Source organism: Hylobates moloch, unplaced genomic scaffold (assembly GCF_009828535.3).
Source record: "Hylobates moloch isolate HMO894 unplaced genomic scaffold, HMol_V3 SCAFFOLD_3, whole genome shotgun sequence".
NCBI classification, from domain to species: Eukaryota; Metazoa; Chordata; class Mammalia; order Primates; family Hylobatidae; genus Hylobates; species Hylobates moloch.
In genome coordinates, this window is record NW_026652278.1 from 93,161,270 (window position 1) to 93,178,707 (window position 17,438).

General features: G+C 36.6%; 1 protein-coding gene across 6 annotated transcripts in view; it reads right to left on the reverse strand.

Moving 5' to 3' along the window:
• The window catches only part of LOC116461870 (coiled-coil domain-containing protein 7), a 204,172-nt gene that overhangs the window by 86,157 nt on the left and 100,577 nt on the right, over nucleotides 1-17,438 (reverse strand). For all 6 annotated transcript variants that reach the window (XR_009212861.1, XM_058436562.1, XM_058436565.1 and 3 more), the window contains exons 11-12: nucleotides 12,224-12,254; nucleotides 11,726-11,815 (exon numbers count right to left, since the gene is read on the reverse strand). Coding sequence is in view for 5 of the 6 variants with exons in the window: in XM_058436562.1 (XP_058292545.1) it covers nucleotides 11,726-11,815; nucleotides 12,224-12,254 (121 nt within the window). In the remaining variant the exon portion in view is untranslated. The remainder of the gene's footprint in view (nucleotides 1-11,725; nucleotides 11,816-12,223; nucleotides 12,255-17,438) is intronic.

Here is a 17,438-nt window from a genome sequence, read left to right on the forward strand (position 1 = left end):
ATCCTATTCAACAAATGGTGCTGGGATAATTGGCAAGCCTCATGTAGGTGAATGAAACTGGATCCTCATCTTTCACCTTATACAAAAATCAACTCAAGATGGATCAAAGACCTAAATCTAAGGCCTGAAACCATAAAGATTCTAGAAGATAACATGGGAAAACCCTTCTAGACATTGGCTTAGGCAAAGACTTCATAACCAAGAGCCCAAAAGCAAGTGCAACAAAAACAAAGATAAATAGATGGGACTTAATTAAACTAAAAACCTTCTGCACAGGAAAAGAAACAATCAGCAGAATAAAGAGACAACCCACAGCATGGGAGAAAATTCTCACAACCTATACATCTGACAAAAGACTAACATCCAGAATCTACAAGCAACTGAAACAAATTAGCAAGAACAAAACAAGTAATCCCATTAGAAAGCAGGCTAAGGACATGAATAGACAATTTTCAAAAGAAGATATACAAATGGCCAATAAACATGAAAAAAATGCTCAACATCACTAATGATCAGGGAAATGCAATACAAAACCACAATGCGATACCACCTTACTCCTGCAAGAATGGCCATAATCAAAGAATCAAAAAATAATAGATGTTGGTGTGGATGCGGTGATCAGAGAACACTTCTACACTGCTGGTGGGAATGCAAACTAGTACAGCCACTATGGAAAACAGTGTGTCAATTCCTTTAAAAATTACAAGTAGTCCGGGCGCAGTGGCTCATGTGTGTAGTCCCAGCACTTTGGGAGGCCGAGGCAGGCAGATCACGAGGTCAGGAGCTCAAGACCAGCCTGGCCAACATATGAAACCCCATCACTACTAAAAATACAAAAATTAGCTGGGCGTGGTAGTGGGTTCCTGTAATCCCAGCTACTTGGGAGGCTGAGGCAGGAGAATCATTTGAACCCAGGAGGCAGAGGTTGCAGTGAGCTGAGACCGCACCATTGCTCTCCAGCCTGGGTGACAGGGCAAGACTCCATCTCAAAAAAAAAAAAACCTAAAATAAAATAAAATACAAATAAACTACAAGTAGACAGTAGATCCACCATTTGATCCAGCAATCCCATGACTGGGTGTCTACCCAGAGGAAAAGAAGTCATTATACAAAAAAGATATTTGCATATACATTTTTATAGCAGCACAATTTGCAACTGCAAAAATATGGAACCAGCCCAAATGCCCATCAATTGATGAGTGGATAAAGAAAATATAAATATATATATAAAAGTATTCATCAATCGATGAGTGGATAAAGAAAATATAAATATATATAAAAGTATGTAAAATATAAAAGTATTCCACGGAAGTGTGTGTGTGTCTGTGTGTGTGTGTGTGTGTATATTTCTGAGATTTTGGTGCATCCATCTCTCCAGGTTGCTGTGAATGACATTATTTCATTCCTTTTTATGGCTGAATATATATATATATATATGTACACACACACACACATATACATATACCATGGAATACCATGGAATACTACTCAGCCATAAAAAGGAATGAAATAATGTCATTCACAGCAACCTGGATAGATTTGGAGACCATTATTCTAAGTGAAGTAACTCAGGAATCGAAAACCAAACACCGTATGCTCTCACTCATAAGTGGGACCCAAGCTATGAGGATGCAAAGGCATAAGAATAATACAATGGATGTTGGGGACTCGGGGGAAAGGATGGGAGGAGGGTGAGCGATAAATACACATTGGGTACAGTGTACACTGCTTGGGTGATGGATGCACCAAAATCTCAGAAATCACCACTAAAGAACTTAGTCATGTAACCAAAAACCTATTCCACAAAAACCTATTACAATTTTAAAAAAAAAGAAATGTACTACATATACACAGTGGAATATTATTCAGCCATTCAGCCATAAAAAGGATGGAATCCTGTCATTTGCAGCAACATGGATGAAACTGGAGGCCATTATATTAAGTGAAACAAGCCAGACACAGAAAGACAAATAACCCATATTCTAATTTACAAGTGGAAGCTAAACAATGTGTACACATGGACTTACAGTGAGGAATGACTTGGAAGGGTCAGTGGGTGGGCAGGGAGGTAGATGATGAGAGATTATTTAATGGGTATGTTAACATACGTTATCTGAGTGATGGGAACTTAAAAGTCCTGACTTCACCACTATGCAGTCTATGCATATAACAATATTACACTTGTACCCCATAAATTTATATAAATAAAAAAATTAAAAATAAAAATAAAAATTAGAAATCCCGTGTTCGACATATTCCATAACCATTATTCTCTCCCCACCATCCTATTTCACCAATTGCCATGTTAAATTTCCTTCTCTGAAAACAGACCACTTCTCAGATTTCTTGGTCACTACTCTTGTGTGGATATAACAATTACTTCCACAGTTCTCCTTCACACATCTACATCATTATGAGAAATTCTTTAGGTAATTTATAACAAGAGAAGGTACAGTCATTCATTGACTACATTTCACATTTATATAGTATTAGAAATGTGGTCCAGCAGACTTTAATATATTTTAGAATATTGAAAGCTTAAGTGAAGAGTGAAGCAGAAATGATGTGCACGGGCTGAGACAAAAATGGTGGTGGCAAGATGGCAAAATAGAAGTCTACACTGTTCATCCCCTCTGTTGGAACACCAAATTTTAACAACTATCTACACACAGGAAAGCACCATCACAAGAACTAAAAATCAGGTGAGCAATCACAGTTCCTCGTTTTAACTTCATATTGCCAAAAGATGCATTGAGGAGGGCAGAAGAGACAATATTAAATGCTATGCTATTCATCTGCTATCACAGTGCAGCAGCCATGTGGGGTGGAGAAAGAATCTGTGCACTTTAGGAAGGGAGAGCACAACAGTGGGGGGACTTTACAATGACCCCAGCGCTGCCCTGTCACATCAGAGAATAAAGCCATGCTGGGCTCAGCCAGCACCCATACACGGAGGGAGCATTTGCACCAGCCCTTTCCAGAGGGGAATCGACCATACTAGTGGCTGAGCTTGAGTTTCTTGGCAATCCTCAACATCATGGACTGAAGGGCTCTGGGGTCCCAGGTACACTTGAAAGGCAGTCTAGGACACATGGACTGCAATTTCTAGACTATTTGTAGGGCTAGGGTTGGGCTCAAAGCCAGTGAACTTGGGTGGCACGTGACCTACGAAGATACCACTTGGTATGGCAAAGGGAATGGTTGTGCCACCCTTCCCCCAACCCCAGGCAATGCAGCTCAGCAATGAAAGTGACTCCCTCCTGCTTAAGGAGAAGAGAGCAAAGAGTAAAGAGGACTTTGTCTTGCATCTTGGATACCAGCTCAGGTACAGTAGGATAGAGCACCAAGGAGAGTCATGAGGCCAACTATTCCAGGCCCTCGCTCCTGGACATTTCTAATCACATGCTGGGCCAAAAGGGAGCATGCTGCCTTGAAGTGAAGGACCCAGTACAAGCAGGACTCATCACCTGCTGACTAAAGAGCCCTGGGCCCTGAATAACCACCAGTGATATGCACGGAGTACACTGTGGGCCTGGCCTCTGAGACATGGGGGCTTCAAGGATGACTCAGGACATTCCAAGCTACAGAGGCTATGGTGAAAGACTCCTTCTGTTTGAGAAAATAAGGGGGAAATGTAAAGGTGACTTTGTCCTGCACCCTAGGTATCAGCTCAACCACAGTGGGGTAGAACAACAAGCAGGCTCTTGGGGTCCCTGAGCCCAGGCTGAGACTTCTGGATAATATTTCTAGACCTTACCTGGGCCAGAGGGGAACCCACTGCCCTCAAGGGTGAGTCCCAGGCCCGGAAGCATTCAGCACAAGCTGAAGGAAGAGACCATGAGCTTTAAGTCAGCATCAATGGTGTGTACAAGCGGAAGCCCTCATGATCCAGTTGTGGTGGCCACAGGGAGGGGCTTCTCTGCCTATGCAAAGGCAAAGGAAGACCGGGAAGAACTTTGTATCATGGGTTGAGTTCCAGCTTAGCCATAGCAGAAAACATCAGGTAAAATGCTAAGGTTTTTTACTCTCATCCCTGCCTCCCAGATAGCATCTCTGAACACACTTAGGGCTTGGGGGAACACACCACCCTGTAGGAAAGGGCCTTGGGAAAGGCCCATTGCTGTGCTGGCATCAAGTGTGACCTGGCACAGTCCCAATGGTGGTGACCACAGGGGTGCTTGCACAACACACCCCCCAGTTCCAGATGGCTCAGCAGAGAGAGAGAGAGAGACTCTGTTCCTTTGAGAGAAAGTAAGGGAAAAGAAGAAAAGTCCCTGCCTGGTAATCCAGAGAATTCTTCTGGATCTTATTCAAGACCATCAAGGTGATACCTCTAAGAGTCTGCAAAAAACACAGCATTATTGGGCTTGGGGCCCAAGTCCCTTCAAATACTTCAAAAGTCTTCACAAGAAGGACAGGCACAAACAAGCTCAGACTGTGAAGACTACAATAAATACCTAACTCTTCAAAATCCAGACCCTTATAAACATCTACAAGCTTCAACACCACCCAGGAAAACATAACCTCACCAAATGAACCAAATAAGGCACCAAGAACCAATCCTGGAGAAACAGAGATATATGACTTTTCAGAAAGAGAACTCAAATAGCTGTTTTCAGAAAACTCAAATCCAAGATAACACAGAGAAGGAATTCAGAATTCTATCAGATAAATTTAACAAAGAGATTAAAATATTTTAAAATAATCAAGCAGAAATTCCAGAGTTGAAAAATGCAATTGACATGCTGAAGAATGCATCAGACTCTCTTAATAGCAGAATTGATCAAGCAAGAGAAACAATCATTGAGCTTAAAGACAGGCTATTTGGGTTTTTTTTTCCTTTTTTTTTAAATTATGCTTTAAGTTCTAGGGTACATGTGTACAACGTGCAGGTTTGTTACATATGTACACATGTGCCATGTTGATTTGCTGCACCCATTAACTCGTCATTTACATTAGGTATTTGTCCAATGTTATCCCTCCCCCACACCCCTATTTGAAAATACACAGAGGAGACAAAAGAAAAAAAATACACAATGAAGCACACGTACAAGGTCTAGAAAACAGCTTCATGGGGGCACTTTAAGAGTTATTGGCCTTGAACAGGAGAAAGAGATAGGGTAGAGAGTTTGGTATCAAACAACTTCCCAAACCTACAGAAATATATCAACATTCCAGTATAAGGTTACAGACTAGCAAGAAAATATAACCCAAAGAAGACTACCTCAAGGTACTTAACAATCAGACTCCCAAAGATAAAGGATAAGGAAAGGATCCTAAAAGCAGCAAGAGAAAAGAAACAAATAACATACAATAGACCTCAAATATGTCTGGCAGCAGACTTTCAGTGGAATACTTACAGGCCAGGAGAAAGTGGCATGCCATATTTAATGAGCTGAAGGAAAAAACCTTTTACCCTAGAATAGTATAGCTGGCAAAAATATTCTTTAAGCATTGAGGAGAAATAAAGACCTTTCCAAATAAACAAAAGTTGAGGGATTTCATCAACATCAGACCTGTCCCATAAGAGATGCTAAAGGGAATTCTTTTATCTGAAAGGAAAGGATGTTAGTGAGCAATGAGAAATCATCTGAAGGTACAAAACTCATTGGTAATAGTAAGCACACAAGAAAACACTGAATCATGTAACACCATAACCGTGGTGTGTAAACTACTCTTGACTTAAATAAAAAGACTCAATAATAAAACAAACAAAAATAATAACTACACCAGCTTTTTTCAAGACATTGTACAAAAAGAAAAAAATTAACAACCAAGTGGATGAAATTAAAGTGTAGAGTTTTTATGAGTTTTCTTTCCATGTGTATGTCTGTCCATGCAATCAGTGTTAAATTGTCATCAGTTTAAAGTTATGGGTTATAAGATAGTACTTGCAAGCCTCATGGTAACCTCAAATAAAAAAACATGCAAGGAATACACAAAAAATAAAAAGCAAAAAATTAAAGCAAACCACCAGACAAAGTCACCTTCACTAAAAAAAAAAAAAGACAGAAGGAAGAAAGATAAGGCTGTACAACAACCAGAAAACAAATTAAAAAAATGGCAGGAGCAAGTCCCTACCTATGAATAATAACACTGAATGTCAATGGACTAAACTTTCTTATCAAAAGATATGTGATGGCTGAATGGATTAAAAAAAAAAACAAGAACCAATAATTTGTTGCCTACAAGAAACATACTTTACCTATAAAGAGATACATAGATAGAAAATATAGGAATGGAGAAAGATATTCCATGCCAGTGGAAACCAAAAAAAGCAGGATTAACTATACTTATACTAGACAAAATAGATTTCAACACAAAAACTGTAAGAAGAGACAAAAAACGTCATTATATAATGATAATGAGGTCAATTCAGCAAGAGGATATGATTGTAAATATATAAGCAGTCAATAATGGAACACCCAGATATGTAAAGCAAATATTATTAGAGCTAAAGAGAAAGATAGATATCAATACAATAATAGCTGGAGACTTAAACACCCTACTTTTTTTTTTTTTTTGGAGATGGCGTCTCGCTCTGTCACCCAGGCTGGAGTGCAGTAGTGCAATCTCGGCTCACTGCAACCTCTGCCTCCCAGGTGCAAGCAATTCTTCTGTGTCAGCCTCCCAAGTAGCTGGGACTACAGGCACCTGCCACCATGCTCGGCTAATTTTTTTGTATTTTTTAGTAGAGACAGGGTTTCACCATGTTGTCCAGGCTGGTTTTGAACTCCTGAGCTCAGGCAATCTGCCTGCCTCAACCTCTCAAAGTGCTAGGATTACAGGCATGAGCCACTGCCCCCAGCCAAACACCCTACTTTTAGCATTGGAAAGATCTGTGAGATAGAAAATCAACAAAGAAACATCAAACTTAATCTGTACTATAGAACAAATGGAACTAATAGATATTTATAGAACATTTCATCCAACGGTTGCAGAATACACATTTTTCTCTGCAGTGCATGAATCATTTTCAAGGATATACCATAGGTTAGGTCACAAAACAAGTCTTAAAACATTCAAATAAAACTGAAATAATATCAAGCATCTTTCCTGACAACAATGAAATAACAAAAGGATCAATCAATAACAAAAGGAATTTTGGAAACTATACAAACACATGGAAATTAAACAATATGCTCCTGAATGACCAATGAGTCAATGAAGAAATTAAGAAGGGAACTGAAAAAATTCATGAAAGAAATAATAATGAAAACATAATATACCAAAACCTATGGGATACAGCAAAAACAGTACTAAGAGGAAACTTTATAGCTACAAGTGCCTGCATCAAAAAAGAAGAAAAATTTCACATAAATAACCTAATGAAGCAACAAAAAAACTAGAAAAGTAACAGCAAACCAAACCCAAAATTAGTAGAAGAAATAATAAAGATCAGAGCAGAAATAAATGAATTTCAGATGAAGAAAACAATACAAAAGATCAATGAAACAAAAAGTTGGTGTTTTGAAAAGATAAATAAAATTGACAAACCTTTAGTCAGACTATGAAAAGAAGAGAAAGACTGAAATAAAAATCAGATATGAAAAAGGAGATATTACAACTGATACCACAGAAATTCAAAGAATCATTAGTGGCTACTATGAGCAATTATATGTCAATGAATTGAAAAATCTAAAAGAAATAAATTTCTGGACCCATATAACCTACCAAAATTGAAACATGAAAAAATCCAGAACCTGAACTGACCAACAAAAAGTAACAAGATCAGAGCCGTAATAAAAAGTCTCCCAGTAAGGAAAGCCCAGGACCCAGTGGCTTCACTGCTGAATTTTACCAAACATTTAAAGAAGTAATACCAACCCTATTAAAACCATGCCAAAAAATACAAGAGGAGGGAATACTTCCATACTCATTCTACAAGACTAGTATTACCCTGATGCCAAATCTAGACAAAAGCTCTTCAAAAGAAAGGCCTATATGCCACTATTTCTGGTGACTATTGATGCAAGAATTCTCAACAAAACACTAACAAAACACATTCAACAATACATTAAAAGGATCACTCATCATGACCAAGTGGGATTCACAATATGCAAATCAATCAGTGTAATACATCATATTAACAGACTGAAAGACAAAAACCATATGATCATTTCAACTGATGCTGAAAAGGCATTTGATAAAGTTCAACATCCCTTCATGATAAAAAACCCTCTAAAAACTGGCTACAGAAGAAACATACCTCAATGATAATAAAAGCCACATATGACAAACCCACAGCCAGTTTCACTCTGAATGGGAAAAAACTGAAAGCCTTTTCTCTAAGATCTGGAACATGGTAAGAATGCCCACTGTCATGACTGTTGTTTAGCATAGTACTGGAAGTTCTCACTAGAGCAATCAGATAAGAGAAAGAAATAAAGAGCATCCAAATTGGAAAGAAACAAGTCAAATTATCCTGGTTTGCAGATGGTATGGTATGATCTTATATTTGGAAAAATCTAAAGACTGGCTAAAAAAAAAAACTCTTAGAACTGATAAATTCAGTAAAGTTACAGGATACAAATCAAAATACAAAAATCAGTAACATTTCTATATACCAACAGTGAATAATCTGAAAAAGAAATCAAACGAGTAATCCCATTTACAGTAGCCACAAATTAAACACCTAGGTATTAACCAAAGAAGTGAAAGATCTCTACAAGGATAACTATAAAACACTGATGAAAGAAACTGAAGTGGAGAGATATTCCATGTTCATAGATGGGAAGAATCAATATTGTTAAAATGTCCACACTACCCAAAGCAATGTACAGATTCAGTGTAATCCCTGTCAAAATATCAATGATATTCTTCACAGAAATATAAAACAAATCCTAACATTTATATAAAATCACAAAAGCCCCAGAATAGCCAAAGCTATCCTGAGCAAAAGAAATAAAACTGGAGAAATTATATTATTTGGCTTTAAATTATACACAGAGCTACAGTAAACAAAACAGCATGGTAGTTGCAAAGAAGCTGACACATAGACCAATGGAACAGAAGAGAACCCAGAAAAAATTCCACACACCTACAGTGAACTCATTTTCAAGAAAGGTGCCAGGAATATCCAGTGGGGGAAAAGACAGTCTCTTCAATAAATATTGCTGGGAAACTGGATATCTATATGCAGATGAATGAATCTTGAACCCTTTCTCACCTTACACAAAAATCATATCAAAATGGATTAAAGACTTAAATCTACAACCTCAAACTATGACACTACTCCAAGAAAACATTGGAGAAACTCTCTAGCATATTGGTCTGTGCAAAAATTTGTTGAGTAATACCCCACAAGTATAGGTAACCAAAAAATAAACGGACCCATGGGATAACATCAAGTTAAAAAGCTTCTGCACAGCAAAGAAAACAATCTACAAAGTGAAGAGACAACCCACAAAATGAGAAAAAAATTTCCAAACTACCCATCTGATGAGGGATTAACAATCAGAATATATAAGGAGCTCAAACAACTCCACAGGAAAAAAAAAATCTAATAATCCAATTTAAAAATGGGTAAAAGATTTGAATAGACATTTCTCAAAACAAGACATACAAATGGAAAACAGGCATATAAAAAGGTCCTTGACATCACTGATCATCTGAGAAATGCAAATCAAAACTACAATGAAATATCATCTTGCCCCAGTTAAAATGACTTTTATCCAAAAGCCAAGCAATAACAAATGCTGGGGATGATGTAGAGAAAAGGCAACCTTCATACACTGTTGGTGAGAATGTGAATTAGTAAAACCACTATGGAAAACAGTTTGGGGGTTGCTCAAAAAACTAAAAATAGAGATAACATACAATCCAGCAATCCTATTGATATGTATATATCCCAAAAATAGGAAATCAATATATCAAAGAGATATCTGCACTCCCATGTTAGTTGCAGGTCTGTTTTCAGTAGCCGAGATTTGGAAGCAATCTCTGTGTCCATCAACATATGACTGGAAAAAGAAAATGTAATACTCATACACAATAGAGTACTATTTAGTCGTAAAAAAGGAGATTGTGTCATTTGCAACAACATAGATGGAACTGGAAGTCATTATGTTAAATGAAATAGGCCAGGCATAGAAAGACAAACATTGCATGTTTTCACTTATTTGTGGGGGCTAAAAATCAAAACAGTTGAACTCATGGAGATAGAGAATAGAAGGACGGTTACCAGAGGCTTGGAGTGTGAGCAGGAAGTGGGGATGGTTAATGGGTACAAAAAATGTAGTTGGAAAGAATGAATAAGACTTAGTATTTGATAGCACAACAGGGGGACTATAGTCAATAGTGATTTAATTGTACATTTAAGAATAACTAAAAAAGTATAATTGGATTATTTGCAACACAAAGGATAAGTGCTTAAGGAGATGGATACCAAATTTTCCATGATATGATTATTACACATTGTATGCCTGTACCAAAATATCTCATGTACCCCACAAATATATACACCTACTATGTACCCACAAAAATAAAAAATTTTTTTAAATGTTTTAAAGAATGGGTAAGAGTATAACCTACCAAATGAGCACCAAAGTTTCTATGCATTAAACAAGAAAACCTTGTTGTATCCTAGATCATATATTGAAGTTCGTGCAAAAACCATTGCTCTCTAGAGCAGAATTAGAGACAAAACACCTAAAGAAACAACACAAGGAAGCAAAACCAGAAACTGCTGCAACATCCTCAAGTCATCTAAGAAGCTCCAGCGTTTTTTCAATGTGGCTCTAACAGTGTGTGATTAGGATGCTGCAAAATTATCACACTTGGTCAGACTACTCAGTTCTTCAACATGACAATTTACTATTTTTAGTTTTTTTGTACCAATGTTCTATTCCTATTTGGCATGATACCTAAAGGAAAACTATTCCTAAACTGAACATATATGACAGCCCTGATCTTATATTTGACACCTGTGTAAGACTACTCCTTCTCTAACTGATCAAACAGCAAATCTCCTGTATGATTTCTGCTTCCTCCCCTAGTATGGAAGAAATATCAAGCAACCAACATTATTGAATTTAGTATTTTTCCTCAACCATATATCTTAAGTTCTTAAGTGGTTAATAAAAGTTCACTTCTAATGTATTTGACTTTATTGTCTATGGTTTGAATTTGTAAGCTCTCTAACAATGGCAAAGAGAATAATAAAATACAAGAGGAAACAAATTTTCCTTTATCCTTGCATTTCTATTTCTATTTACTCTATTTGGTATAATGAACTGAGACACACACATTACATAATTGTAGAAAATACCACAAAATGCATTTACAATATATTTGAAAACTAATTTACTGTTAGTTTAATAAAGTTAAATATTTGGCCTAGAAATGTCTTTTCAGATGTGTAAATTTTTTTTTTTTTTTTGAGACGGAGTCTCACTCTGTCGCCCAGGCTGGAGTGCAGTGGCGCAATCTCAGCTCACTGCAAGCTCTGCCTCCCGGGTTCATGCCATTCTCCTGCCTCAGCCTCTCCGAGTAGCTGGGACCAGATGTTTAAATTTTATCTGTTTTTTCATGGCATCCTTTTGGTTTTGACACCTAATATGATAATTTAGAATATGGCATAATTTTATTTTTTAAAGCACAGCTGCTATGAATTATTAATATTAAAAACACATTATATAACATTTAAATATCTCTTTGATTTCTATCCTAACATAATAAGCCTTGTTAGGTGTATGCCATTTTCAAACACTAAAATTTTTCCAACCTCTTTGTCCTTCAACTTTTGTAGTTCATTTTCCAGCACCAACTTCTCTTCTGATAACAACTGAAAATCACGTTGCATCTGTTTGTATTCCTAAAAACAAATAATTTTAGTAATAATGAAGAGTAAAACTCTCAGTGTAGAAAGGTTATTCAGATATTTAATGAATATCTGAATGAAACATTGATATCAGTCTGTAGAGTGAGACAATAATTGGAGCTGAAAGACATAAAAGATCTACAAGTGTCAAGGACTGGAACTATTCAGATGACTGTAGGATATTATAGTTTAGTATTTCAGAAGTGAAGTGTTTCTGAGTGATAATGAGAGTAAAATGAACAAAATAGACAAGGCTTTCCAGTTCACATATGCATACAAATCTCTTAAATAAACTAAGTAAGGATTGGATCTTTATATAGGATTATGTATCCTGACAATTTCTAGAATCTGTTAAGAACTCAAGGACAAAGTGTAATTTCAAATTGAGAGTACTATACTTACAGCATCTAATAAAACTTGATCATTTACAGCTCTGAAAAATAAACCAAAAAAAGTATGTTTATAATTGTACATTTATATTTTAATTTATGAAACACACATATTTTCTTTTTCTTGGTATTCAGTAATTAGTTGCTGCTGTTTTATTCTGCCCTCTCTTGCATCCCACTTTTCTTTTTTTATTATTATTATTATACTTTAAATTTTAGGGTACATGTGCACAACGTGCAGGTTTGTTACGTATGTATACATGTGCCATGTTGGTGGGCTGCACCCATTAACTCGTCATTTAGCATTAGGTATATCTCCTAATGCTATCCCTCCCCCCTCCCCCCACCCCACAACAGTCCCAGGTGTGTGATGTTCCCCTTCTTGTGTCCTCATTGTTCAATTCCCACCTAACACACACATTTTCTTTGTAAAGATTTTAATACAAATGAAGTTTAATGGACACTTTGATTAGCACTTCGAAAATTTAATACTCTCCCTAGAAATATTATTGGATCACTGTTACCTTTCCAGGACTTGTTCTAGGCATTTACACAATACTGCATCTACCTTTTCCATTCTGTAATTTTTATTAGGGGGTTGGATTTCAGTTTTCTTTTTCACATAAATGACATCACTGTATATATTGTTCTCAACTTAGTTTTTCACTTAATGTCTGAGATTTCTTCATGTCCATAAACATAGATCTTTCTCAGTCTTTTTAAGCGCTAATGATTATTCCATAGCAGGAGTGGTAAAGAACTAGATAGTAATTTAGGTTCTACAAGCCTGATGGTCTCTGTCACTATTCTTCAATGCGTATGGCTGTATTCCAATTAAACTTTATTTACAAAAATAAGTTTCAGGTTAGGTTTGACATTGTTCCACAGTTTGCTGACAGTTTGGTGACATTGTTCCACAGTATGGATAAACCATAGATTATTTTCAACAAATAATCTATGTCTATCTATGTTACTGCCAAATAACATTCCATTATATGGATATCCCACATTTTATTTATCCATCACTTTAAGGACATTTTGTTTGTTTCCACTTTTCTGCCATTATGAATAATGCTATTATGAACATTTACATACAAGTTTTTGTGTGAACGTGTGTTTTCATTTATCTCATGTATAAACCTAGAAACAGAATATCTGAATCATATGCAGACTCTGTATTTAACATTTTGAGGAACCGGCAAACTGTTTTCCAAAGCAGATACATAATTTAAATTCCCATTATGAGGTTCCCAATCTCTCTACATACTTGCCAACAAATCATTGCCTTGTGTATTTGATTATAGCCATCCTAGTGGGTGTAAATTGGTATCTCATTGTAGTTTTGATTTGCAATTAAAACTAGTGACAGCCAGGCCCAGTGGCTCATGCATGTAATCCCAGCACTTTGGGAGGCCGAGGCAGGAAGATCAACTGAGGTCAGGAGTTCAAGACCAGCTTGGCCAACATGGTGAAACCCCATCTCTACGAAAAATATAAAAATTAGCCGGTGTGGTGGCAGGCGCCTGTAGTCCCAGCAACTTGGGAGGCTGAGGCACAAGAATTGCTTGAACCCGGGAGGTGGAGGTTGCAGTGAGCTGAGATCATGTCACTGCACTCCAGCCTGGATGACAGAGCGAGACTCTGTCTCAAAAAAAAAAACAAAAAAAAAAATCTAGTAACTAACAATGTTAAGTACCTTTTCATGTGCTTATTGGGCATTTCTATATCTTCTTTGGGGAAATATCTATTCAGATCCTTTGCCTATTTTTAATTGAATTATTTAGCTTTTTATTATTGAGATATAAGAGTTCTTTACATATTCTACTTAGTACTTTAGCAGATATATGATTTGTGAATATTTTTCATATTCTATGAGTGGTTTTTCTCATGTTTTTGATAGTATCATTTGCAGCAAAACAGTTTTTAATTTGGATAAAGCTGATCTAACTTTTTGTTTTGTTGATTGTACTTCTGATGTCATATCTAAGAAACCACTGCTTAACCCAATGTCACAAAGATTTACTCCTACGTTTCTTCTAAAATGCCTATAGTTTTAGCTCTTAAATTTAGGTCTTTGATAATTTTGACTTTAGTGCATGGCAAAAATAAGTAATCCAAGGCCAGGCGCGGTGGCTCACGCCTGTAATCCCAGCACTTTGGGAGGCCGAGGTGGGCGGATCACGAGATCAGGAGATCGAGACCATCCTGGCTAAAACAGTGAAACCCGGCCTCAAAAAAAAAATATAACAACAACAACAAAAAAAAATTAGCCAGGCGTGCTGGCAGGCGCCTGTAGTCCCAGCTACTCGGAATGCTGAGGCAGGAGAATGGCGTGAACCTGGGAGGCAGAGCTTGCAGTGAGCCGAGATCGTGCCACTGCACTCCAGCCTGGGCGACAGAGCGAGACTCCACCTCAAAAAAAAATAAAAATAAAAAAATAAAAATAAGTAATCCAGCCTCGTTCTTTTGCATGGGGATAACCAGTTGCCCAAGTACCATTTATTAAAAAGACTTTTCTTTCCCCCATTGAATCATCTTACCTTGAAAATCAACTGTTCATAAATGTAAGGGTTTATTTGCGGATTTTCAATTCTATTCCATTGTTCTATATGTCTAGCCTTATGCCAGTAACACTTTGCCTTGGTTACTGTAGCTTTGTATTAAGTTTTAAAATCAGTTAAGTGTGAGTCTTCTAACTTTGTTCTTAAGATTGCTTTGGCTATTCTAGCTTCCTTGCACTTCCACATGAGTTTCAGAATCAGCTTGTCAGTTCTTAAAAAATGTCAGCTGGAATTCTGAAAGTAATTACATTGAATCTGTAGGACAATTTGGGAAGTATTGCTACCTTAAAATTATTAAAGCCAGGTGTGGTGGCTCACACCTGTAATCACAGAACTTTGGGAGGCCAAGGCAGGAGGATCACTTGAAGCCTGGAGTTCAAGACAAGCCTAGGCAACATAGCAAGACCCTGTCCCTACAAAAAAAAATTTTTTAATTGCCAGGCATGGTGGTGCATGCCTGTAGTCCTAGCTGCTTAGAAGGCTAAGGTAGGAAGATGCCTTGGGCCTAGGAGTTAGCAGCTGAAGTGAGCTATGATTGCATCACTGCGCTCCAGCCTGGGTGACAGAGTGAGACCTTGTCTCTTAAAAAGAAAATAAAAAATATTGAGTTTAACAGTCTATGAAGATGAGATATCTATCCATTTCTGTAAGTGTTCTTTAAGTTCTTTCAATGATGGTTTGTAGTTTCAGTGCCCAAGTCTTGCATTTCTTTTTTTAAATTCAGGTATGATCTCTTTGGTGCTATTATAAATGGAATTGTTTTATTTATTTCACTTTGAGATGTTCATAGTTAGTGTATTCGTTTCCTAGGGCTGTAGTAATAAAGGACCACATATGGGTGATTTAAGACAACAAGAATTTATTTTCTCACAGCCTGGTGACTTGAAATCCAAAATTAAAGTGTTGGCACAGCCATGCTCCCTCTGAAATATCTAGGGAAGGAATCTACCGTGCCTATTCTAGCCATTGTTAGTCCCTGGCATTCTTTGGATTGTGGCAGAATAAATCCAATCTCTGCCTCTATCTTTATATTAGCAGTCTTTCCTCCATGTTTATCTGTCTTCTCCAATTCCTATAAGGACATTAGTCATGTTGGATTAAGGGCCCATCCTACTCCAGTATGACCTCATCTCTACTAACAATATCGGCAATAACTCTGTTTCCAAATAAGGTCACCCTGAGGTAGCAGGGGGTGAGAACTTCAACATATCTTTTGAGGGGATACAATTCAACCCATAACAGCTAGCGTATAGAAATACAAATTGTTTTTGTTTATTGATCGTGTATATTGCAGCCTTGAGGAATTCATTCATTACTTCCAATAGGTTTTAGCAGAACTCAGGATGTTTTTATATCTAAAATCATGTCATTTGCAAATAGAGGTACTTTTACTTCTTCCTTACCAATGCAGACACTTTTATTTCCTTTTCTTCCATAATTGCCCTTGCTAGAACCTCCACTATAATGATAAATAGAAGTGAATGCCTTGTCTTGTTCCTGATCATAGGGAGAAATTATTCATTCTCACCACTGAGTATGATGTTGACTATGGGGTTTGTAAATGGCCTTCATCAGGTTAAGGAAGTTTCCTTCTATTCCTGGTTTGTGGAATTTTGTGTCATAAAAAGATGTTGAATTTTGTCAAGTGCATTTACTGAATCTAGCGAACTGATGTGATTTTTTTCTCCTTTATTTAATCAATATTACACATTCTGTAAATTGATACCTGCATTTTAAATCAACCTTGCATTCCTAAAATAAATCTCACATGTTCATCATATACAATCTTTTTTATATGCTGTTGGATTCAGTTTGCTAGTATTTTGGTGAGGATTTTTGTGTTCATATTCATAACACATATTTATCTTCTTAAAATAAATATCATGTTTATGTTCTTGTGATTGTCTAATTTTGGTATCAGAGTAACACTAATCTCATAGAATGAATTGAGAAGTGTGAACTCTTTTATTTTTTGGAAGAGTTTGTACAGGCCTGATATTAACTCTTCTTTAAATATTTGACAGGATTAAAAAGAGAAGTCATCTGGCCTAAGCATTTCTTGGTGGGAATATGTTAATTATTAATTAAATCTTTTCACTACTTATAAGTTCAGTCACATGTTCTTGTTCTTCTTGATACAGTTTAGTTTGGGTCTTTCTAGAGATATATATCATCTAAGTTATCTAATTTGTGGTCATATAGTTATTCATAGTATTCCCTTATCGTCCATTTACCATAGATTATTGAGCCATACTCCTACTAACAAAAACAGGTTCTTTCTAGTTTTGCTACCACCACACCGATGCAAAAAAAAATTCCTTTTATGTGCTTTCTTGAGCATATTTTACTCCTTTCTCAAGGGTAGATAAAAAGAGATCTCCTATATAACATGGCATACACTTTCGTTATTACTAAACTGTGCTAAATTGTCCTCGAAAGGGGGAAATTTCTATTACACTAGCATGATAAGAGTATTCATTCTGCCAATAGTTGACATTAGAAAACTTCTAAATTTTGTAGACAAAAAAGTCATGGCTTTGTCTTATATCTTCCCTGATCACAGTGAGATTGAGCATCTCTTAAAATGTTTATTGGCCAATTTTTTTGTCTTTTCCTTAGTTACCTCTTTATATACTTTGCCTATTTTTCTTATGTGTTTTTAGGGAG